Source organism: Mytilus trossulus, chromosome 9 (genome assembly GCF_036588685.1).
Source record: "Mytilus trossulus isolate FHL-02 chromosome 9, PNRI_Mtr1.1.1.hap1, whole genome shotgun sequence".
NCBI lineage: Eukaryota > Metazoa > Mollusca > Bivalvia > Mytilida > Mytilidae > Mytilus > Mytilus trossulus.
The window spans coordinates 48,174,496-48,200,237 of record NC_086381.1 but is presented as its reverse complement, the minus strand read 5'-3'; the positions used below and the strand labels follow the sequence as shown (position 1 = coordinate 48,200,237).

General features: G+C 31.6%; 2 protein-coding genes across 2 annotated transcripts; both read right to left on the bottom strand.

The window, feature by feature from the left end:
• Positions 1-3,639: 3,639 nt before the first annotated feature.
• LOC134683953 (uncharacterized) lies at positions 3,640-10,529 on the bottom strand. Its single transcript, XM_063543262.1, has 4 exons — positions 10,437-10,529; positions 8,263-8,778; positions 6,829-6,907; positions 3,640-6,155 (listed from the first exon to the last, which is right to left on the bottom strand). Exons 1-4 carry the CDS (start codon positions 10,441-10,443, stop codon positions 5,795-5,797), a joined length of 963 nt encoding a protein of 320 aa, XP_063399332.1. The 5' UTR covers positions 10,444-10,529; the 3' UTR covers positions 3,640-5,794.
• Positions 10,530-17,142: 6,613 nt separating this feature from the next.
• On the bottom strand, positions 17,143-25,514 carry LOC134684697 (uncharacterized). The gene is made up of 5 exons (XM_063544002.1): positions 25,408-25,514; positions 24,043-24,207; positions 21,797-21,912; positions 20,651-20,798; positions 17,143-17,273 (listed from the first exon to the last, which is right to left on the bottom strand). Exons 1-5 carry the CDS (start codon positions 25,481-25,483, stop codon positions 17,143-17,145), a joined length of 636 nt encoding a protein of 211 aa, XP_063400072.1. The 5' UTR covers positions 25,484-25,514.
• Between the last annotated feature and the right edge of the window lie 228 nt (positions 25,515-25,742).

The following is a 25,742-nucleotide window of genomic DNA, read 5'->3' as shown; positions in this document are numbered from 1 at the left end:
TGAATGAGGAGGATAAACTTATCTGCCAACACAGTTGCTACATTTTAGATGCGAGGCTAGAACTGGTTTGTGATAACATGCAGGAAAGTCTAAAATGGTAGAGTGTTTCCTTTTGTTGCACAGCTGTAGGGAAATTATTGTTCTCCGGTTTACATTTTGTAATTTCTCAAACTGATATCAAACTATTGCTCATTGTATCGTGTTATACCAGTTGAGACGTACTAAAAGTAATGTATACTCAGTACTTTTAAATATTATGTTTTATATATACAAACGTTTCACTATTTAATATGATATTGATGCGATTGAAATATTTCAGGATGTAAAAATTTGCGTGTCAAAAACGTGTGCTATGGCAAATGACTCTTTCAAACAGCTTAAGCTCGCCTCCGGGTGAGGGATTTTTACGATTTGTTGATGACTCATGGTAGCCCTATGGCTGTTTTCTACTCTTTGTTTGAGTTGTTGTCGTTTTGACCCATTCTTCATTTTCATGGCATTTTGTATCCACTATTTCACAGTTTTTGTTTGTTTTTGAGAAACCAACATATCCTCATAATTTTTTTTTTCCAGCTAATTGCCATTATTGTCTTTTTAAAATATCAAAGATGCACCAGACGTTGTTTCTCACACAAAGGTAAGACTTTACTTTTATTAAACATAATTTAAGCATAAATGATTTGAATCGTTGCATACAATTATCTCCACAAATAAGTAACACCACAATACCCAAATTGCACAGAGTACATGTATTGCGCCTATATATAGCAAAAAAAAACCCAAAACAGCGGATTTTTTTTTAGACAAAACATCTTTGTTTTTATTTGACATTAATATTCTCGTTTTCAATATAACTAATTATATCATGTATATGTAGACACGCATAAAACTTTCATATTATGTATCAGCAGATGAAGTGTTCTCTAAAATTAACGTAACATCTACGGAAACGTCTTAATGCGACCCCCACAGCAAGTCGTCTTGCTATAGTAATAGACATAAGACTAGAAATTTTTGTGAACTAAATTGTAATGCGCTTATTGCTATGCGTTAATTACCTTTCTACATTGGCTTGATGTAAAGGGGGAGGGTTGAGATCTCATAACCCCGCCGCACTTTTGCGCCTGTCCCAAGTCAGGAGCCTGTGGCCTTTGTTAGTCTTGTATCATATTCATCTTTAGTTTCTTGTGTATAACTTGGAGTTTAGTATGGCGTTCAATATTACTGAGCTAGTATATATATTTATTTAGTGGCCAGCTGAAGGACGCATCCGGGTTCGATAATTTCTCGCTGCAATGAAGATCTATTGGTGATCCTCTGCTGGAGTCTGTTATATGATCAGCTGTTGCCTCTTTGACACATTCCCCATTTCCACTCTCAATTTAAAGTAAAATATATCCTTACGAGCATCAATCTCTGAAAATATGTAAATGAATAGTAAGCATGGACTTATGTCAAATTGTTCTAAATATTTCAAGAAATGAACAAGACATCTCCAGGTCGATTTTAAAAACATGCGTATTTAAAAGCATGGATGCATTATGGGAAGTCCTTATTTAAGAATCAAGGATTGTTTGGAGGTCGGTCAAAATCTATTTTTTACAATGTTTCTATATAGATTCAAAATCAAATTTGAGAAACTATATCGGAAATAAGGATGCATCTACAAAACGAAAACTGAATGTTAATTTTTGTCTTGTTCATAAATAACTGTAAAAAAAGATGCAATTTGGGTACCCTCACGTTAAACACAATATTATATCGAAATAGAAGTAATCAGTCTGAAAAAAATTCAATCAGATAAAAATGTGAAATAAAAAAGCTTATAGGGATAATGCAACTATTGCATGTAAGTTATGTTATAAGCAGATTAATATAATACACAATGCGTTATATTACAATTATTTTCAATATTGTGAAATCATACTCAAAATAAACAAGAAATATCTTTAAAAAAGATATCCGACGTATTTAAATTTAAAGTATATTTTTAAAACTATCATTTCGATAACCTTCAGAAGCACAATGACTTAATGATGCAGGACCTCTTTCATAAAATCTCCATCTGAATTTAACTACAAGAAGTTCTTTACTAAGTCTGATTATATTAAGGCAATACTATATAAGAATATTGTTATGACACCATATAATTTTATTTGTCAAAAAATCCAGTGAATATACATTTACTACTGTTTACATTAAAGTTAATTCATGGTTAACAAAGCTAGAAACTATTGGTAGTATAAGTGGTATCTTTCTGTTTACATTTACCAAAACCCCGCGGAAATCTCACATGCGTAGGTGCGTTCTAAAAGTCATGTACGTTCGTACAACAAAGTTTAATTTAAAAATTATACAATTGTCCCGAATAAACAGCTGTCATGGATGCAAAGAGTTATTGGAGAAACAATTATTCTAATAAAAATATAAATCTTTGTAACATCTAGTTCAAATATTTATAGTTTTCACTTGCTTTTCATCACGATATAATTTTCGAGACGTTTTTTCAAACACAACAAAATCTACCAACATGACAGCATTTTGTCCAATCACAGAAAGGATTTTCGAGCATGCGTATTCTGTTGCCATAGTAAAGCGTCCTTAAGTTCAAAGGGCACAAACCGAAACTATACCAACTACGTCGGAAAAAAATATGTGTTAAAAAAAATAATGGATCACATTTTATTCACAACTTTACATTTAAACATCAGAGAACCCACAGGGTAATAATTTTCGAAATAAGAAATTAGTGAAGAATTCGACCCTAAGTTGACTACGTCAAAGATCAGAAATTCAAAAATATCATTAACCAAAGGCAGTTAAATATGATATACTGATGCTTTCGTGACTTTGTTGACCTGCAGTATGACAAGAGTTGAAAGTGAAAACAATAGAAATTTAATGACAACAGTTGATCCAAAATACCAATTATTAAGTAGAAAACTGTTCACACCTTAGTTCATTAAAAACAACCCAGGTGGTATGATTGCCAATGACACACATATACAATAACTATAGGTCTTCAACAATGAGTAATAAACCCCTCACAACATAGCAAGCTATAAAAGGCATGTAAATGAGTAAAAATAAACAATTTAAACCAGAAAACTAACGGCCTGATTTTTGTAAAATATAATAGCAATATGTTTATCTAATGATTGTTAAATACATTTTCTTTTAAGTTAAAGAAAATTTCAGTCAAGTGCATTTTCATTTTTGATTTGTACGTCATACATATTAACAAACTTTATTTAAATGGTTTTGGATGAAATGAAAGCCAAATTTGACTCAAATCTTCTTTTAATCAAAAGCATTGAATTTACGCAAATATACAGTAATATATAAAAGTAGACAAATTTGAGCTAACAAATACAATATTTTAAAAATAGTAGAATTTTTTGAAAATGTCAATTTTTCTCCCACTTATTGGCACATAAAAGAGAGACGAAAGATACCAAAGGGACAGTCAAACTCATAAATCTAAAAAAAACTGACAACGCCATGGCTAGAAATGAAACAGAAAAACCGACAAACAATAGTACACATGACACAACATAGAAAACTAAAGAATAAACAACACGAACCCCACCAAAAACTAGGGGTGATCTCAGGTGCTCCGGAAGGGTAAGCAGATCCTGCTCCACATGCGGCACCCGTCGTGTTGCTTATGTGATTACAAATCCGGTAAATAGTCTAATTCGGTAGGTCAAATTCATGAAAGGGAAGGGGATTGTAGTTACGACGTAAGGAACATATCCGATATCATTTGTGAAATGGTTATTCCATAACGGTCAACCAACTCGTGATGGCGTCCGTAAAATTTACGAAGGGATGATTTCAACTTCACCATTTGGAACTCTTGATTTAATAGCTTCCTTGTGAGCAGTAACCCTCTATCAAGAAAATCATGATAGGAAATGCAAGCACGGGAATATCGTATCAATTGAGAGATATATACCCCGTATGCAGGTGCTGCTGGAATGTTGCTACTTAGAAATGGAAAGTTCACAATTGGAAAGCTGAAATCATCTCTTTTGTCGTAAAGTTTTGTCTTCAACCGACCCTCATTGTCAATTTCTAGATGTAAGTCAAGATATGAAGCTGACTTAACTGTATCTGTAGTATCCTTTATCTCCAATTCGATGGGATACATGCGTTCCACATAGTCACCAAATTTTGAATTGTTTAGTGAAAGAATGTTCACTTAAATTGAAGAACTGCTAAAACATTACTAGTAGATAGGACATTTTCTTGGATTGCCTGCGGTAACTAGTATCAGAATTGTTTAAATTTAAGATAATTGTCAGTTCCAATGCACTCTTAGAACATCAGGTACGTTATTTTCGAAATGTTTTGACAGGATCTGTTTATTGTGATTTCAAGTTTTGATTAGATTTATCATGCACCTAGCTACTTGTTAAATAATACTGGAAGGAATGTCCTTTTACATTGCTTTGATATTGACGAATGGACCCGATAACAAATTTATTGCCTTACAGTAAAAAAGTATTATAAAATATAAACTAATATCGAGTGTATGTGAATGGGCGCACTGTAAGCATATACTAATTAAAAAAAAACCCGAATATAATCAAAAACAAAAATAAAAATCATAAAATCATTTTTACATTTTTAAAAAGACTTTTGTAAAATATCAACTAAACAGATCTGAGTCGGAGCATATATCTATACTTACGAAAAATAAACAACAAATACATAGATAACATATGTGAACATACAAATAGTGAAGAATGTTTTCTCAACTATCCTTTGCTTAAAATTAAGTTGCATTTCTTTGTTTTGAGGTAAAATTTTATCCTTACGGATCATACTCGATACACAGACAATATGTGTCTTCATGCATTATCACAACGGAATGCTGATTTGATTGATAGAAGTTTAAATGTCGTCTCATCTAGGTTAAATAACTGATATTCTATAGTCTTTTATATCAACCTTTCCATACAGAAAATATTATTTATGGTATGAAAAAGTGAACTCTGTTGACGTTTTGTATAAATAAAATTCTCAAACTCAATAATAGGGACTTTTGTGAAAACTAAGATTCAAGTTTACAGTGGTCACCATAATGATATAAAATTTTAACACTTTCCATGTACAAAAAAATGTTAAAAGTTAGAAAAATACACATTTGTCACATTTTCACAAAACTTTTGATTTTGTCTGTTTTTAAAATTTTCTAAATAAATAGGGATACAATCAACTTGTGAAATGCACATAACAGGGATATTATTTGGCTTGATCTCTAATTTTCCATCTTAATAAGCATGATTTGGAAGATTGAAAGATGTATTTTACTATTGAACTCAACATTGACTGTCCTTTAGGTGTAACACCACCAAATCATGGTACGTCACATCCGGTTGTATACGAAAGTAGGTCGAAAAAATATTTCCCCTTGAATTTGACAGTAATTAATCTATGATTTTTTTTCTATAGAACTAGACAGGATAAAACAACCAAAAATTTCTTTATTTGAAACAAAGATAAATTCTTCACATATGTTTTAGAAGTGCAATTTTACAAAGACTAATAGGGGAAGATCAATGGTGGTATTACACCTTTATACTGACATTCATACTTTAGTAAATGTTGATTATATCAAGGATTTGTAAAGGAAGATCTTGCTATACAAATCATTGAAAGGAAGATCTTACTATAAAAGTCCTTTATTATATATTTAAAACATCTTGTGCTACTTAAAAGTCCATGATTGATGTTCTTTTGAAAATAAAGCAAAGTACATTATACAACTTAATTTCCATTACTCAAATTATATGTCTTTAACCTCGTGGAATTCCACCTCAACATGACTGTAATTTGAGGCAACATCAACTACAAATTGTTTAGGTTCGTTCTGAGTTCCAGTCACGTGGTCATAGTTGTTTTCCTCTTCTCCTACATTTGCAATACTGCGAATGGTGTCATAGTTACTTTCTGTTGAATTGTGGGTCTGACTAAGTCGACGATGATCCATGTGGTCGTATGTGTCATCGAATGCAGCTCCCTGTGGTTTTAGGCTTGACGTGCTTTGTTCACGTTTAACGGTCGGCTTGTTGACTTGTGCATACACTACTTCTTTTCCCACCATCGCCAAAGATTCGTTTGAAATTGGAACTAAAGTACTTTTCTTTCTGAAAAATAAAACGTTAAATTAAAGTTAAAATAAGATGACAGTCGTATGCATGTTTTATGATAAATTGATGACGGAAACACTTTTCTCACGGTTGATTTACCAGTATTTTGTTTATTTTTATGTCACCTAATTTATAGGAAAATGAACTGTAAAAGCTAAGAAAATAATGTAAAATTTTTTTTTTACTGCCAATTCCATCCATTTGCAGTACAAAAGAAGAAATATTTTCCCAAACTGAATCCAAATAAATAAAGATCAGATTTGCGAAGTCCCCAGTTTATTACATATTTAATATTTCCAAGAGGCATAACTCTTTTAGATAGAGTCGATCTACCATAACATGTAAAGAAATTATCCGTGTTGAATGTCGTATCTTGCAGGAATTAAAAATAAAACTCGCTTGTTCGAACTGTGTGTCTAATGCGATCACGAACTATAAATTATTTGTATCACACTAAATATTGGTTTCATACAGTATATACTTGTTTCACTACAGCCTCAGAGTAGTAAACAACATGAACGGTGGGATACGTTATGACATCGTACATGTATCATAAATACATATATAACATGCAACGAGGACCGTTGGTAAACTACATTAGATTGGTATAAACAGTGGTAAAATATATATTAATAAAGCGACTATCAAATAAAACGTTAAACTATGTTACCTTCTGCACAAAACAATCGTTACTAATATAACAATGAATATCAGGATCGTCGCAGCTACTATGGCAATGATGAGTATTGCTGTAAAACACATTGTATAATAGATGATACAAATTAATTGGTTTTCATTTTAAAGCTAAGATTATTGACGGAATGAAATATTTCGAAAAGTAAGAAAGCAGATTAATGTCGTGGAGCAGTTTAATTTTAAGGGTATATAATACAGTTACAGGGGAGATAATGATGTTGCTAACTTAAGATGTATTTTTCATAACATATCTGATTTTTTTTAGATAAAAAATAGCTGGTGTACAAATGTTCGTAAACAATCATCATGAGATCACATCTGTATAGTATGCCATTAACCTGTTAAAGCAGCAACCAAGCATAATTATTTTTACGACTTAAATAACTCGTCATAACTAATTTGTCAATCGTTATAAAGAAAAAAATCAGTTCTGTAATGACTTTATTAACTTCTGACATCGATTAACTTTGTCATTAAATGAACTATCTCATTCGTGATAACGAGTCGTGATGATCAGTAAAAAAAAAGGCATTGCAAAGAGTTTTTCAAGTCGTTATAGCGAGTTTACTTGATCATTTAAGTGTTTTTTTAAGTAGCTAGATCATGAAAACGAGTTTGGTTCTTTGAGTAAGCTACCGTGCTAATAAGCTTAATTATTTGAACGATTTTTTTTTTGAAACAATTTCAAACTTAACTACACCCTGAAACTAACCGGTTCACGAACATACTGCAGGTCGATTGCTCGCCTTCGGTTTTTTTTATAAATCCAAAATCCACCGACTCAGTATAGGTTTTTAACCCGCAAATCGACCTAACGATTAAGAACTTAATAACGTTTATAATTTTTTTTATTATCAAAGTCTTATATTTATAGAAAACATGGCTTATATAACACATGTTAGCATTATTTGTTTACGTTTCCTTGTGATTATTTTCGGTTTCACAAGCGTGTAGTTTCACCAAAAATGCTGATATTCTAACGGCATTATACTATGAAGTCGGGAAGCTCATTCACAATAAAAACATATGACATGGGAGTAAGATCAGAACAGCTCAAACAATATGTTCATATTTTACCACCGGTGTGTACTCAAAGTGTTTGAAGGACATCATGTTAGAATAGCAAACAAAAGGATTATCATGATTATGGTATTACAATAAGAAAAAAATCACATTATATAGTTACTGTGGATTCATTTATTTTCGTGGGTATCAATTTTCGTGGATAGCTGAAAACTTGCATTATCGTGGATATTTGATTTCGTGGTTTTGCCAATCTCTGTATACAAAACCTATTGAAAGTATGTTATTCGTTGAACATTTGAATTCGTGGTTCACCTCTAACCACGAAACCCATGAAAATTGGTATCCAAAGAATAATAATGAATCCACAGTAGTTCGCAATTACCTGAAACACCATCTTTACCCGGTAAATCTGTCGAGGTAGATTCCTCAAGTACTGGAGATGTATTTTCCTTCAAGTCCGGAGTAGATGAGGTAGTTTCTTTGACGGCTTTGGATCTACCAGTAGGTATCTTCAAAACTGAAGTTGTAGACACAAATGGAGTCGAGAGTGAAGTACTTAAATCTACTACTTTAGATATACTAGTAATTGTTTTTAGGGCTGGAGTTGTAGACACATATTGAGATGATAATGTACTTCTGAGTGAAGTTGAGTACGAAGATATTGTCTGACTTTGAAATGTGTTTCTTTGTAGAGTTGTAGAAGTCTGTTCAATTCTACTAGAAAATGAAGTAACGCGTGAGAGTGTAGACGATGTGTTTGAAGATGCATCAGTTGACGTCTTTCTAACTGAGACACAAAGTGCGGAAAGACGGTTTCTACATCTACGGATAATTCTTTCCACGTCACCATTTGGTTTAATTCTGGCAGCAACACAAAAGAAAGGATTTTCGGTAACATCTAAAAAAATATGTTAAATTAATTTTGTTGAATATTGCAATATATGTTATTTTAATTTTGAGCTTCTACTTATTGAAGAGGGACCAAAGTTACCAGAAGGACAGTCAAACTCATAAACTGAACAGAAACTGACAATGCCAAGGTTAAAAATGAAAAAGGCAAAAAGACATACAATAGTACACATGACACAACATGGACAACTAAAGAATAAGCAACACAAACCCCACCAAAAAAAAGGGGTGATATCACTTGTTCCGAAAGGGTAAGCAGATACTGCTCCACATGAAATAATCATATACTGAAAAGTGTATTTTAACAAGATTTAGAATTGGTGTTCACAAACTTGAAATAAAAAAAGGTCGTTACTTTAATATTTAACTAGAAAATAGAATATGCAAAGTCTGTAATGAGGAAACAGAAGATGAAATGCATTTTCTTTTAACGTGTACAATTTTTGATAATGTTAGAAATCCTCTTCTAAGCAAAGTATATAGTGAAAATATAAATATCTTAAAACTTGATATCAAATCTATTTTTATTTGGCTAATAGGAAATGAGGATACATGTAACAATATTTTGATGATAATCAGTCAATTATTAGAGGTTTTAAATATTTAAACAGGAATACAATATTAAATCAGTTTTCTCTAGATAAAGATATATAATGATCTGTATGATCATATATGCATTTACATAGTTGTTTCTTTTACATTTAATACATTATTAGTATACTTTAAGGTGTGCTGTCCAATAAAGTGACCAGAGTAACAAACACTCATGGGTCATATTGCAATATATATTTTAAGTATTTCAAATGGCTTACCTCATTTGCCTTGATATTTTATATTAATCAATTAAATCAAAAGTAGTCATATTATGCCCTTTGATTAACCTATTTTTAATTTACTTTACATTAAGTTTGAAAATTATGTTGTAATCATTCTGCTCATTTTGGGCGCCATGATTGGCAAATAAACTATTCGTTTATTTGTTTGAGTTTGTTTGTGTTGCAAATGGTAGTTAAAGTTGATTAATTGTAAATAACATCAAAACCAAGTAGAGAGTGTAAAAAAAGTGGACCAGCAAAAATCGAAATCAAAATAGAATTTTCTGGCTAAATTGTTCAATTCGTACTTTTAAGAGACATTTGCATTGCCAATTTTTACGTGTAGTTCGATATAACAAGCATTCAATTAAATACAAAACAAAATGATTCACATTAGTCTAGCGTCATTTTGTTATTAGGCTTACTGGTGGATACACATCATGCAATGATTGATGGTTTTTATTACAGGCTGACTGTTCACGGATGAGAGAAAGGAAAAAGACACCCATCAGCTCATGGAGCAACATCTACTTGCATAATTACAAAATTTATTTTGGTTTTCGAAACACATGAGACTGTACTCACACACAGGTTTTTACTGCTTTTTTTTTCTGAATAGAATATATATAACAAATACTTTGTAGACTGTGTTTTGTATGATTTGTTTGTAGACAAACAAACTAACAGATATATTTACAATTCGTGACCATTATGATGATTTCATAATAAAGAAACATTATATCATTCGATACAAACTCTACGAAGAAAAATAGTATGGTATTTAATTGAGACGCAGAAGTTCAGTGTAAATATATTTCCTTCATTTGCTTACCAATCATTCGAGTCCAACGTCTTGTATTAGAAAGCCAAAAATTTGCAGTAATCGAAATTATGTTAGATTTTGTTATTCTAAAGCTAGCAAGTTGGTATTTTGGAGGGCATTTGTTAAAGGCGTTCCTCCAATCAGTTGTAGTTCCAGCTTTGAAACCGCTGTAAACATCTGAAAATGATTTAAAATTATCAATACTAGAAATATATAAAATTGAGAATGACAATGTGGAATTTAAAAAAAAAAAAAAACCCGACTAATGAGCAAATAACAGCGTAAGCCATTAATGGGTCTTCAATGCATATGCAACAGATACCAAGCTTATAATTTAATACACCAGACGCGCTTTAAGTCCACAAAAGACTCATAAGTGAAGCTCAGATCAAAACAGTTACAAGTTTAAAGAAAAAACAAGGACAAAGTTAAAGAGCATTGAGGACCGAAAATTTCAATAAAGGGCTGCGCTTTAGCACTATTAAGGCTACCTCAAATTTAACTAAGTTTGTTGTCTTAATTTTGCATCAATACATTCTATCTTGTCCACAACACACTTTCTGAGTACCAAGTACCTTTTATATTTATAAAATGGAAAGGGAGCTTATGTAAGTTATTGTCTGAAGTGTGGACGACGGACGGACAGACGGACGGACAATGGTATACCATAATACGTCCTGTCTGAAAGACGACGGGCATATATACCTATAAGTAAATTATATGCTATTTTTCTGGAGTGTAATAACATTTCTTTTTTTAGCCCATTTTATGAATACACCCGTATTATTACAGCCTTTTGTCATCACAGGCTTTTTACTATTATTGATAAACCTGAAAATCATAAACGACATTTTCTCAAATTAAAATATATAAATAGAGGTATTGATTTTATTAATTTGTCTAGCATATTCAATGACTCTTCTGTCTATAGCTTAATACCTCCATATTTTGATAATATAGAACAACCCATTATTTCGTATTCTTATAAAAAAACGAGCAGACATTTGATTTTCAATTATACGTCAATTACAACAGACGTCAATATAGAAAATAATGTTCCTTCCACTTGAGATTGCGAAACATCTAGTTTCAAATATGTTCCCTATGGTCATGTTATCACAGGAGACCTCAACATAGTCGATGACCGTGAAGTCATAACTTTTCTAAAGAAAGTACCGTCCTCCATCTACAATAGATTGAAAACAGTGTCGTCAGGTCATTAAAGACGCTCTGTCTGCCTATTGTAAAAATTGGTGCAAACGTGAAAAATCCGATAAAAATCTTTAGACAGTTATTTGAATAAAATTATGAATACTGTTGATATTCGAATATCTCATATAGAAAACAATTCTGAAATTAATAATAGGAACCATGATATACCCATTTCTAGAATAAAAAAACAAACTCAAGGTACTCGCAGAGTGGTTTGTGTTCGTACTGTATAGTTTTTGCACTGTATAATTTACTTATGCAGTAATCAATGCATCACTGGAAAATTGTTGTGTCAGGGATTTCGATACCATAAATTACTTAAAACTTTTACTAAATTCTTTCATAGATACAGAGATTTGATTAGTAAATTTGACTATACCTGTAGAAAGCTTATTAAAAATGGTATTTCACATCCTAAATTTTATGGTAATATTGCACTTAAAGCGAGGAAATCACTATGTGATCCTTGTAAACTCGTCGAACCTTTAAACAAACTTATAAGGAAGGGTTTTCGTACCAATATTGTAATTAGATCTCTGAATATAGTTCACATTGGCACTAATATTGATTTTGTCATTAGCAAATTAAAACATAACTAAATTACATTATCTTTTGAGGCGAGATGTATAGAGACACAGACACGTTAACTTTTATTTCTATAGAAGTCGCTCTTCACTATACTACTACCTGTCGATACATTTATTTTTGGCATTGCACAAGTCATGTCTTCTTTGACTATAAATGACGTTAAAATACTAAATTCCTGTGATGTGTTTTAGTCGATTTTGGTCTCTGATGCATGATTTTTTACTATTAATTGGTTTTGGCTTTTAACTAGCTGTCAGTAACTGCGAGTACTTTCAAATCGTACTTTCTTGTTAATTCGACCTGTTGATACTGTTTATAATGCTTTTTTGTTATTTTTTATTTATATGGATCTTGTCTGTACACCAGCTTTGATTATTTGTAATATCTTCAATTTTTTCACTTATTCTTACAACATTTGTATAAACTTCAAGATTATAAAAAAACGTTTTTTTTTCTAAAGTGAACATTGATTGGTTAAATATTTCTCAGTGATGTCTTGTGTTTGAATTTGTTTGTTAGCTTTTTGGTCATGAATGTTTGTCTCTAATATTTAATTAACTGTGCATTTGTATTCAGATATCGCAGATCAAATTTATTCGTTCATTGTGTAATCATACGTTTTTTGATTGAGTTAAGTCTGCCAATTGATATTTTATCGTATGTTTTTCTATGTTGTGATGTTATGCTATTGTTTCAGAAAAAGGGAGAAGGTTTGGATCCATTAAAACGTTTAATCCCGCTGCAAATGTTTGCACCTGTCCTAAGCCAGGAATCTGATGTACAGTAGTTGTCGTTTGTTTATGTAATATATACGTGTTTCTCGTTTCTCGTTTTGTTTAATAGATTAGACCGTTGGTTTTCCCGTTTGAATGGTTTTAAACTAGTAATTTTGGGGCCCTTTATAGCTTGTTGTTCGGTGTGACCCAAGGCTCCGTGTTGAAGGCCGTACTTTAACCTATAATGATTTACTTTTTAAATTGTTATTTGGATAGAGAGTTGTCTCATTGGCACTCACACCACATCTTCCTATATCTATATAAAAAATTCATGGAACCTATTTTTTTACAAGAAATTCAATGTTTTTAATTGAACTAAAGATTTTATTAAGTATTATTTGTTACATCAATAGATATAAACAATTCACCAAAGTTTCATGGACATTGGTGAAAGCCTTTTTGAGTTATTGTCCGAAGTGTTGAAAATCCCCCTTTTTTTATGAATAAAGCCCCATAAATCAAAAACTTAAAATCTGAAATTAAACAAAAACGAAAGGGAGCTTACATCAATAGATATAAACAATTCACTATAGTTATATGGACATTGGTGAAAGCCTTTTTGAGTTATTGTCCGAAGTGTTGAAAATAACCCCTTATTTATGAATAAAGCCCGATAAATCCAAAACTTTAAATCTGAAATTAAAAAAAAACGAAAGGAAGCTTACGTCAATAGATATAAACAATTCACTTAAGTTTCATGGAAATTGGTGAAATTGTTTTTGAGTTATTGTCCGAAGTGTGGACGACGGACGGACAGACGGACGGACGGACAACGGTATTCCATAATACGTCCCGTCCCGGGCTTATAAAAATGTGCGAAAGACGACTCGGGTAAACTATTCCTGGGATAAGAAAATCCTAAAAAGTTCGCTTTTTTCATTTTTTTTCAAACAGTAAAATTATACAAATGAACATATAATTGATATTCATGTCCACATAGAAGTGCTGACTACTGGACTTTTGTTGACCACTAAATAAAAATGTATACCAGTTCAGTGATAATGGACGACATTCTAGACTCCAATATATATATTAAAAAAAATCTAAAATAAAATATCGTCCAAGACTAACTAGAGCCAAAGGGTTCTGACTTGAAACAGGCGCCAGATTGCGGAAGGGTTAACATGTGTTTTGAGATCTCAACCTTTCCTTTATACTTCTAGTCATTATAGAAAAAAAACACAACAATACGCACAGTAAAACTCACTTTAAATGAAGCTCGAGTCCGATGACATAATAGGTAACAAAGGAAACTAAACAAAATGACAATGATACATAAATTAACCAAGGACTACTAGCAGTTACTGGCATGACATGGCCAAAAATTATGGGAAAGGGGGAGGGGTATGAGTTTTTTTCCGTTTTGTTATGTTATTTTTATCGCGGAAAAGTTGTTATTTATTTAACCATTTTACTTGAATCGAAATAAAAATTCAGAAAGATTGTCTTTCGAACAGCAATACATTTTATTAAAAGATAATCAGGATAAAATTATATACCCTCCGCACCGACCCTTTTGTGTTATTCAATAGAATATAAGATTATTTTATTAGTTGATCATTTGATAGAGTAAAAGGTATACATAAATTTTAAAAAGTTACGAACTGACACGAAGACGAATATAAATACATGTAGGTCACAGTATGATTTCCTATTCAGTGTGTATCGTTCTGAACATGCATGAACTATTTGCCACTGGACGTTAAGCAATCAACCTATTCAGTTTGACTCAATAACATTTTCAAAATCTTACACACGAATATGTTAAATCTGGATTTATTTTATCAAAGTCTACATTAAAATTCATCTGACCTATATGATAATGTTTCTTTATTATAGCGATAAATCAACAAAACTTCACGTTATTTGTTTTTAAAATTAAATTGCGGGTCTACAATCATGACGGTTTCTTTTACATCTATCATCTGTTGAACTTTAGAAAATAAATATCCAAATCGGCACCAAACAACTATTAGACGAATAAAATTTTGAAGTAAATCATAGATTGCATGTTAATCAAGGAAAATAATGACCTTACACAGGTCATTATTTTATGCCTTGTAGCATATACCATTGAAACATGGTATCGTCCGTGTTGATTCTGAAAAAGAATGACCTGACGTTCTGAAAGAAAATAACTCCATATAGGTATATAATAGCAGTTACTGGCATGACATGTTCAAAAATTCCTTCTATAAGTGGCTTAGTAGTATATCAAGCACAATTCCTTCCATAAGTTGCTTAGTCTTATATCATCATAAAATATATCAGAAAAACATCACCAGTATCCTACAAACAACTGGTTTTAGAATGAGTGTGTGTTTTTTCGATGCAAAGACCCAATAAGTGAATCTATATTAAGTATGTAATCTTTAATGACCTGACAACAGTATCGTAACTATATCCCTTCTTTAGTCTGTTTACAGGGTTGGTTATCTTTTAATATGAATGTCGACATTTGTTTTTGTAAAGAATATTTTCATAATAAATGGATGCAAAAAAGAAACTGAAATCTAAATCGCTAAAGTTCCTACGTTCCACTTGACTTTTTCAGTTGACCAAAACACACAAATGGCTAAGTTCCAAGTAAACGAAATAAAATCTTCAAATATATTGCTTTGTCTTCCAAGTGCTCCACGAAACTTCGTTCTAAATTATTAGCAATTATTTTATCAGCATTCAAAGACAGGCTTGAAAAAGATTGTGAAACTGCCTATTCTAGAGGTGGCGTGAATCACATGTGGATACTTAAAAGTTCCAAAATCTTTTAGAGTACATACAAATTTAACTATCTTTCATCTTGTAACAGTATTAAAACATTTGACTCTTCTACTCTTTACACAAGTCTTCCACATTCCAAACTAAAAGACAAATTGAAAGAGTTGGTATTGATTTGCTTAATAAAAAAGAATGGCCAACGTAGATACAGGTATCTTGTCTTAGGGAGGGATAAATCCTACTTTGTAGAGGATTTTATTCAGACAAAAAATTATCTGAAACTGATATTATCAAGATGCTTGATTTCTTGATTGACAACATATTTGTTACGTTCGGATTACGTGTTTTTCAACAGAATATTAGCATTCAAATGAGAACAAACTGTGCCCCTCTATTTGCCGACTTGTTTCTGTATTATTATGAGACTGACTTCATGCAGGAAGATAAGAAGTTCGCAACATCCTTTAACTCTACTTTCCGCTATATATATGATGTCCTTTCATTAAATAATTCTAAATTTGGTGACTATGTGGAACGCATCTATCCCATCAAATTAGGGATAAAAGATACTACAGATACAATTAAGTCGGCCACATATCTTGACTTACATCTAGAAATTGACAATGAAGGTCGGTTGAAAAAAAAATTTACGAAAAAGGATGATTTCAGCTTTCCGATTGTGAACTTTCCATTTCTAAGTAGCAACATTCCAGCAGCACCTGCATACGGTGTATATATCTCCCAATTGATACGATATTCCCGTGCTTGCATTTCCTATCATGATTTTCTGGATAGAGGGTTGCTGCTCACAAGGAAACTATTAAACTAAGAGTTTCAAATGGTGAAGTTGAAATCATCTCTTCGTAAATTTTACGGACTCCATCACGAGTTGGTTGACTGTTATGGAATAACTGTTTCACAAATGATATCAGATATGTTCCTTACGCCGTAACTACAATCCCCTTCCCTTTCATGAATTTGACCTACCGAATTAGAATATTTACCGGATTTGTTATCACATATGCAACACGACGGGTGCCACATGTCGAGGAGGATCTGCTTACCCTTTCGTAGCACCTAAGGTCAACCCTAGTTTTTGGTTGGGTTCGTGTTGTTTATTCTTTAGTTTTCGATGTTGTGTCATGTGTACTTTTGTTTGTCTGTTTGTCTTTTTCATTTTTAGCCATGGCGTTGTCAGTTTATGAGTTTAAATGTCTCTTTGGTATCTTTCGTCCCTCTTTGTCGACAGTGATTATTTTCTCCCGAATGAAAAAAATACACACAAATACACAACACGTGTATACTCCCCCCCTCCCCCCAAAAATGAAAACAAAATATTTGAATGGTTGGCCAATACCCGTGTGACTGGAAAGAAAAATAAATACAAAAGATAAAGAAAAAGTATATATAGCTACATGTTTTTACTTACCATCGTAACACAACGGAATCGATTGTGTTAAACATTTATTTGCTTTAAAATTCCAATGTGTATCCATCTCCAAACAGTTTCCTATATGACCATGTTTGTATCGAGGTTCGCGGTCAATGTTAACTGTAGGGTATAACAAGAAAAAACTAAATTACGTTGTTGAAATCATATAATCATGCTATCGAGGTCATTGCATTTCTGTAACGCTTTTATTAGTTTGAAGCACACTGTCCGGTAGAGACTAAGAGAGAAACTTTTAAAACGTCCGGGATTTGTAACAAATAGTCTTTTCCAAATATGAATGTGATAAGAAAAAATACTTTACCGACGCTCTAAATTGTTTTTTTTATGTTTGTAACTGTTATTAAGGGAAGTACAATATTATAAACTTGAGAAGTCACACGCACATATTTCTCTGCTCATTTATATTTAATTATTTTAACGATAATGTCTGTCATTAAAACTTCCAATAATAATCTTGTAGTATTACGATTTACAATTCCTTTTAGAAAACAACCCGAAGAACCGAGTATAAGGACTTATTTTTTTCCAATTCCATTGCATGATACTACCGTTGTTCCTACAGTCGATACAAATTTACGATTGGGATCTATTACAGTTATAAAAATAGAAGCAAAAAAACTAAGGAAAAGGAATAAAAATCAGACGAATTTAATATAAAAAAAGTATTCTATAAATAGAGCCATTTCTCTACTCCCTTTTAAAAAATGCAATAACAAATTTAATTGAATGGAATAGTTATTGGAAATGTGAATAACACTCAAAAATGTCATGCCATATGACCAAAAGAACATAAAATATTCCAAATCAAAATAAGGTCAACTTAGCCTAAAGGGATTGAAACCCGAGGCCTCATCATATTTATTTTTCAATCTACAAACGAACAATTCTAAATGATTGATTGATAAGTGTACAAAGCCCAGTGGCAAATGTGTCATCCGTGTACAGAATTTCAACATATATCGTCTCAAGCTGTCTTAGAATGATCTTAGCTTAGATATCAGAAACATGTAGCAAACTCTTTAAATCATTAAATATTAACTTGTTTTTATGAAAAATTCACGTACATGTATTATGCAAGTGTTCCAAAAGAGAATGATGAGAAAATTTTGAAGTTAATATTTTTCTTGAGGAACTGTTATGGTATTTTGTGAAAAGCACAAACGAAACTATGTTACAGCGACCTATTATGATTATACACCTTACACATGCTACAATAACAAAACTGCATTATCCATGATTACATTGTCCTCATTATTTCATTTTGTGAAACATGTAACGTTATAACATGTGCATATGGTTGGGAGTAGAAGTAAAACCCGGTTATCAGACGAGTTTTACAGAAGAGGACAGGTTGATTTCCTATTAATTAATATTGACGATAAAATCCATATTTGCATTATGGAATACAAAGATCACCTTAAGGTCAAGTAACAGTAAATTGGCTATGTCATAGATTTCAGTAAAACTTTGCATAAAACTGTGATCTGTGATTTTCAACGAAAAATAGAAAAATAATAGAAAAATAATGCATTTATCTCATTTATCATTTGAAATATTATTAATTGAATTCTTACAAAATGGATGAACATTCGTATGGAGAGCACATAAAATCGGCTTAAAACCTTCTCAAATTTGTCTTTAAATCATCAAATATTTTTCTTAAAACACTATATATTGTCGATACATAAATTTCTTTTTAGCGATAAAAAATAATGATAGGGTCAAAGACTTCGTTTTTACGGTAATTTTCATCCAAAGTTATGTTATTTGTGAAAAAATACAACAAAACGTTGAAATAATACTGGCCGTAAAACATTGATTTGTGACATTTTCCACTACCAACAGTGTAACACATTTATTATTAGACTAAAAACGAAGTCGGTGACATAATGATTATTTAATATCATTAAAACAGAAATTTATGTGTCAACAACATATAGCTATATCATAAAAGTCTATTGAGTGGAATTTTAGAATGTTTTTCGACGATTTTATGTGATTTCTTTACAAATATTCACCTATTTTGAAAAATAATAATCTGTTGAATTTCAGATTATAAAAAAGATAAATGTATTAGTTATCTGATTGTTAGTTGAAATTCAACTAGCCAAGGTTGTATGCAAAATATTTGTTATACATATGCGACATAGCCAATTTACTGTTCCTTGACCTTAAACGTTAAATTACTAGAGATTTTACGTCAAACAGTGTCTCAAAGATGGCCTCTTATTCCTACATTTTCTCAAATTAAAAATGCCTGTACTAAGTCAGGAATCTGACAGTTGTTGTCCATTCGTTTGATGTGTTTTATCATTTGATTTTGCCATCTGATTGGGGAATTTCCGTTTTGATGTTTCCTCGGAGTTCAGTATTTTTGTGATTTTACTTTTTATTTAATTTTTTCACAATCCTTGATGTGCCACATAAACAGCTAAGGAACAATGGATAACATTATATCTGAATGAATGCTAATGTGCCAGAAGTAGTTATTGTTCACGGGAAGCCTAGACATCTCCAATCACAGGGTAATATTGAGGGGAAATGTTCATGACCTACTTACTGCATGGATGAGGAAAAACAAATTAACATTGGTCTATTGAAATTATGTTCGTCCATTCTCACTTCAACTAAAATATTATGTTCTACACAAATATATATGACGATCACCAGTAGGTAAACATGTTAGAAGAAAAAAATAAAACTGTGAAAAAAAGCTGTGCCATATATAGCTCCGCAGCAATTTGTTACAAATGCATTTCAATACAAGTATTTATCGATATAAAATCAAAGAGATCTTGTGCGATAGTCAATCTTATAAGTATCCGACATTTTTACATGTATATAAAAAACTAATAACTGCCATATCATGTTAACTAAATGGTATTCAAAGTTCATTTCTTTTTATTTTGTTATGTACAAAAGGTATTTTGACACTAGCTAATTTCTTTTCTTATTTCCTCTAATTTTTGTTTAAGGTATTGGCAATAACGCCTGGATATATTTTTTTTAGGATTTAAGAGTGATGCCTAACATTACTTAAGCAATAGGCTTACTACATCTATGAACAAGCTTATTGACTAGGAGTAAAGCTAAATGCATAATTTTTTTTATTGTCGCTAACATAGAAAGGGTTCCAACATCTTTTTGCACGTTTTACCAATACGGAAGTCAGTTTGATTACACATGTTACATTTGATTTTATCCTATTAACACGAAACAAGTGGTCAAACTTAGTAAAAATTTATACACGAACGCTGGATAAACAAATACTGAGACATGTAATATAGCAATATGAATTCACACTCAGTCATATTTGGAAATATGTCACGTATGGTACTCTAAAGACCAAACGACGTAAATGGTGATGCACAATATAAGATGTGAACAACATGTTCATAGTAAGTTTAGACATACACACAACTCGGATGGATCTACGATTTCAACCGCAATTCATTTTCCTTAATCTCTATACATACCTATTTGATACATAGAAAAGTAACCTCTCCTGCCTTCAGTGCCACAAAATGCAAAAGGATCTCCCGAACATGTTGCCACATTTTTATCACACGATAACTCAAATAGCTCAGTTAGATTGGAAGTAAATATACATATACAGGTTGAATTCTAAAAGTAAAGACACTTTTCGTCATTTTGAAAATATATAATAATTTACCAATTAATATTATTTTAAACAAGGTAAAAATCCGAATAAGCAGAATAATGTTGTTAAAGAGTGTACATCATTTGACCGTTATGAAATAACCGTTTCACAAATGATATCGGATATGTTCCTTACGTCGTAACTACAATCCCCTTCCCTTTCATGAATTTGACCTACCGAATTAGACTATTTACCGGATTTGTAATCACATAAGCAACACGACGGGTGCCGCATGTGGAGCAGGATCTGCTTACCCTTCCGGAGCACCTGAGATCACCCCTAGTTTTTTGGTGGGATTCGTGTTGTTTATTCTTTAGTTTTCTATGTTGTGTCATGTGTACTATTGTTTTTCTGTTTGTCTTTTTCATTTTTAGCCATGGCGTTGTCAGTTTGTTTTAGATTTACGAGTTTGACTGTCCCTTTGGTGTCTTTCGTCCCTCTTTTGTTATGTTTTAATTATGACAAACATGAAATATGACAGCATTTGCATTTATTGTTACTGCATTCACTTCGCATTTATTTATCGCCCCTCATATGTCGTCAAGTATAATAGTGTTAAGGTTTTCTCAACTCTGTTTGAAATTATATCATGTAAGAATATTATGTTTTTTATTTGCTGTTACTTATAAAAAACCGGTTAAATGATAGAATGGCAAGTTTGTTGTAGTAAGTTGTACTTAATAATTGATTTACAAATGTTAAAACATTATCAACATTTATGTCCTTGTTCGATATCAAATTAATTCAAAATTTCTGTTATAAACCGCGAAAAGCCATGAGTCAACTGACTGCGTATGAACAACATTTACGGCTAGATGTTATTGATGCTTGCCTGAGATAAATTTCAAAATAATTTTAATTCACTACGCGATAAGGACGACAATCAATGCCGAAATTTAATATAGACATTACAAAATGTATTTAAAATTCAATTATTTAGCTCCATATGTTCTTTTATTACCTGTAAACCAAATAATTTAGATGTATTGCAATGTACCATACATTCTTGAAGCTGTTCTCCTTCTGTAACCTGTTTTTCTTGGAAATTGTTTACTGTTCTCCAGATCTTGAAACACCCTTCAAGTAAAACAATACAATAACGAGGATAATATTATATTAAAAATAATACCTTAATGGTAACTAGCAAAATAACTATAGGGTATCGAAATTGCATACAGTTTTCATAGGTTTTTTTAAATTAAGAGGTCAGTAAGATCATTCTATAGAAAGTAAAGAATGACACAATGATGATAACATGACCATTGTTTTGGTTGATAGCTTCTCCCATGGATATGATATAAACCTGATCCTTTTTAAAAGCCAAAGAACAAAATAACATACTGTTGTTGTTCTCTAATGGTATTTGACTTTACTGGTGTCTATACCAACTCATAAACACATAGTTAAGTGAATGTTACTAGTGGCTGTTTGTTTTCGATTTTTTTTTAAAGCAAATCCAACCGTTTTTAACGTTTAAATGGTTTCACATTTAGGCATTTTGATATCTTGGCTTACTATACAATGTTGGTTTTGTTCTTTTGTAGTCGATTTAAAACCTATGTGTAACTTATGAGATTAGTAAATGATGCACATAGAACTGAAATATAACTTTGACTTGACCCATTGAAGAATGCAGTACTGTCATTGACGGATGTTTTCATTTTGTATCAATCAATTATAGCTATATCTATCTATGAGAGGTAATTTGTATGCTGATCTCTCCGAAGTTGTTCTCTGTTATTGGCTACCTCCTTATATTGCTGCATATGCAACAAGATTTATTTACCGTTATATCTCCATTGTTTATAAAAAAGTAAAAAAAACATGGAGGACATCTGAATCGAGTCGGTCTACATATAACTAATGAAAACGGCACTGTTATTCTTACAGATGAACAAAGATCTGTGTTGATACCTGTAACATCAACTCTTCAAACCCTCAATTAGTTGTCGTATGAATAAATCATGTAACATTATGCTAGTTGTCGTATAAATAAATCAAGTAACATTATGCTAGTTGTCGTATAAATAAATCATGTAACATTATGCTAGTTGTCGTAAAAATAAATCAAGTAACATTATGCTAGTTGTCGTATAAATAAATGAAGTAACATTATGCTAGTTGTCGTATAAATAAATCAAGTAACATTATGCTAGTTGTCGTATAAATAAATCATAAATACAAATTTTAATGCAAAAACCTAGCGATTAACAACTGTTATGAGATAGGACACTGTCAAAAGTGAAGAACTTTTGTAGTAAACGAAAAACGATGATCATATGGAGTATAACATGTATAACTTCGTCTCGTGGAGATATAAGCTTTATATTTTGAGTAAAACACAGGATGGAAAAATGAAATTTAAAACAAAAAATAGATATACACGATAAAAATATGATGAAAACACTGAACGTTAACCGTACATTACATCACATACGTTACCCCTCCCCCGAGGTATTTCTGGCGTTCCAAACATGTACATGTTTACAATGGAAAAAGAAAAAGTGATATGAATGCCAATGAGACAGCACTCAATAAGAGACAAAATGACATAGAGTTTAATAGATATATGTCACCATGAGGTTTCAACTATGAGGAAACATCACATACTACATAGTCAGTTGTAATAAGCTCGGAATGAGAATATAAAACGATTAAACTAGCAAAATAGTGATCTGATATATGAATTAAATAATGAACAAAAACAAGATATGATATACAGCCACAAACAACAACCTTTTAATTATAGGCTTCTCACGTGGGACGGCACATGGAGAATATGGCAGGATTAAACAAGTTTGAAATCATCAACCCCCCTCTCTCACCTATGAATGGTGTAACAGTACACCATAAGATAAGAACAAACTATAGAAATAAGATGAAACTCATCATATCGATACAAATCAGAAATACATCTTGTAAAAACACAGAAGTGACAGAATACTCATAAAAACCCATTAAAAGAAGACACTAGGAACAGATTTGAGAGTATTGTTAGTAACTGATAGCTAGTTCGAAGCCAATCATGAATAATATAAAATCATGCATCTAAGACAACAAATTGGATCCGTATACATCCAAAATTCTATGAATTCAGTGTAAATACATCATTAACAGTCAAACAAACACATTACCTATTGTACAATTGTCTTAAATTAATAGAATACACTTCGTCAATATAAAAGGATTTACACATACTGTCCGTACCTTTATACTCTACCCATGGCAAATATTTCGCAGAAAAATTCGTCCATCCAAGAGTTGTAGAGAAATTCGAGGACGCAATGCTCTTTTCATCTTTTAAGAGTGTACACCTTTGCTTTGCATTTAACCACTCATATGTTTCATTTGTTGCAAATACACTCTGCTGTCCTGAAACAAAAGAAAGTGCATATAATTGTACGATATTGAAAGAATGTAAATAAATTAAAAAAAAATTAGATTTGATTATCTTAATTGGAAACAACCTCCATTATACTCTACTGCTATATAAATACAAATTTTTTGTTTTCCCATTGGATAAAAGCATGCACAAACTACTTTGATAAATCATTGTATTCACAATGGCAAAAATAACGAAAGGTTGATATAAGATTTGGAAAAGCGTCCGTGTACCTTATTATAGATATTCCAAGGCAACGTCAATGACGTATGTTTATGAGGTCTTATAATTCCCGTTTTTTTTTCTTTTTTCGATGTTTTTCGGTGTTAATTTTTATTTTATTTTTACTTCCGATGTAATTTGTTCGTTAACTTTATTGAATAGTTTAACTTATGAAAATTAGAGACTGCAAAGGTTAATGATATATTCCGAATAAAACCTGAACAAAGACCAGTTTCAAAGTATCATGAGAAAATATTAGAAAATTGGAGAAGGATTAAAAGTCATATAATAAAACAATTGTTGACTTTTGAATTCAGTTGACATAATAATTAATCAACCCCAGATTTCTGAAATTCACATGCTGCCGTTGTCCTCGGTGAATATCATATATCTGGGGTTCTTAAATCATTGTATCGTCCTCATAAAAAATCAATAGTTGTATAATTTTAATGCGTATGCCATGTATAAAACATTCTTCGTTTTGAAATAAACGTTTCTTGATATTAGGAATTTGATGTTCAGTGATTGTCGTCTGTTTATGTGGTTGTCGTCGGTTTATGTGATTCAAAAGTGTTTCTCGTTTTTCGTTTTTATATAATATATGCCGTTGTTTTTCTCGTTTGAATGGTTTTGCACTAGTAACTTTTAGGCACTTTATAGCTTGCTGTTCGGTGTGTGCCAAAGCGCCGTGTTGAAGACCGTACATTGTCCTATAACGGTTTACTTTATAAATTGTTACTTGTATGGAGAGTTGTCTCATTGGCATTCATACCATACCTTCCTATATCTGTACAAGATAACAGAATAATTAGTTGACAAGTTTTATAAATTTTCCACTTTAATGAACTGTTTTTTGTGGATAGTTGTCTCATTGACAATCATACCACATCTTCTTTTTTATATGCCAAACAATATGAGAATAATCAAAGCATACGTCAATCATATTATACAAGACAGAAACATCTTACCTCTGGTATCTGTAACTATGCAAAGAAATACAATTCCAACGTGAAAAACGAACAGCGACTGCAGCATAGTTGTCATTGTATAAACAACAAATTTACATCAACCAGGAAGTTTTTTTTTTAATTTAATATCGAAACTGAAGGAGTATATTTCCTGGTATATCATGTATATACAAACGTACAATTCTGCGTAGGTATAGTGAACTGATTGTTATCAACACTCAACCTCAAATTTATATTTAGTACTTGACGTGTATTTTTTATCAATGAAAATCTGTAGAGATGATTCAGGTTTTTATGTGTGCTATTTGTTCCGGAAACCAAAATGTCTAATTCGG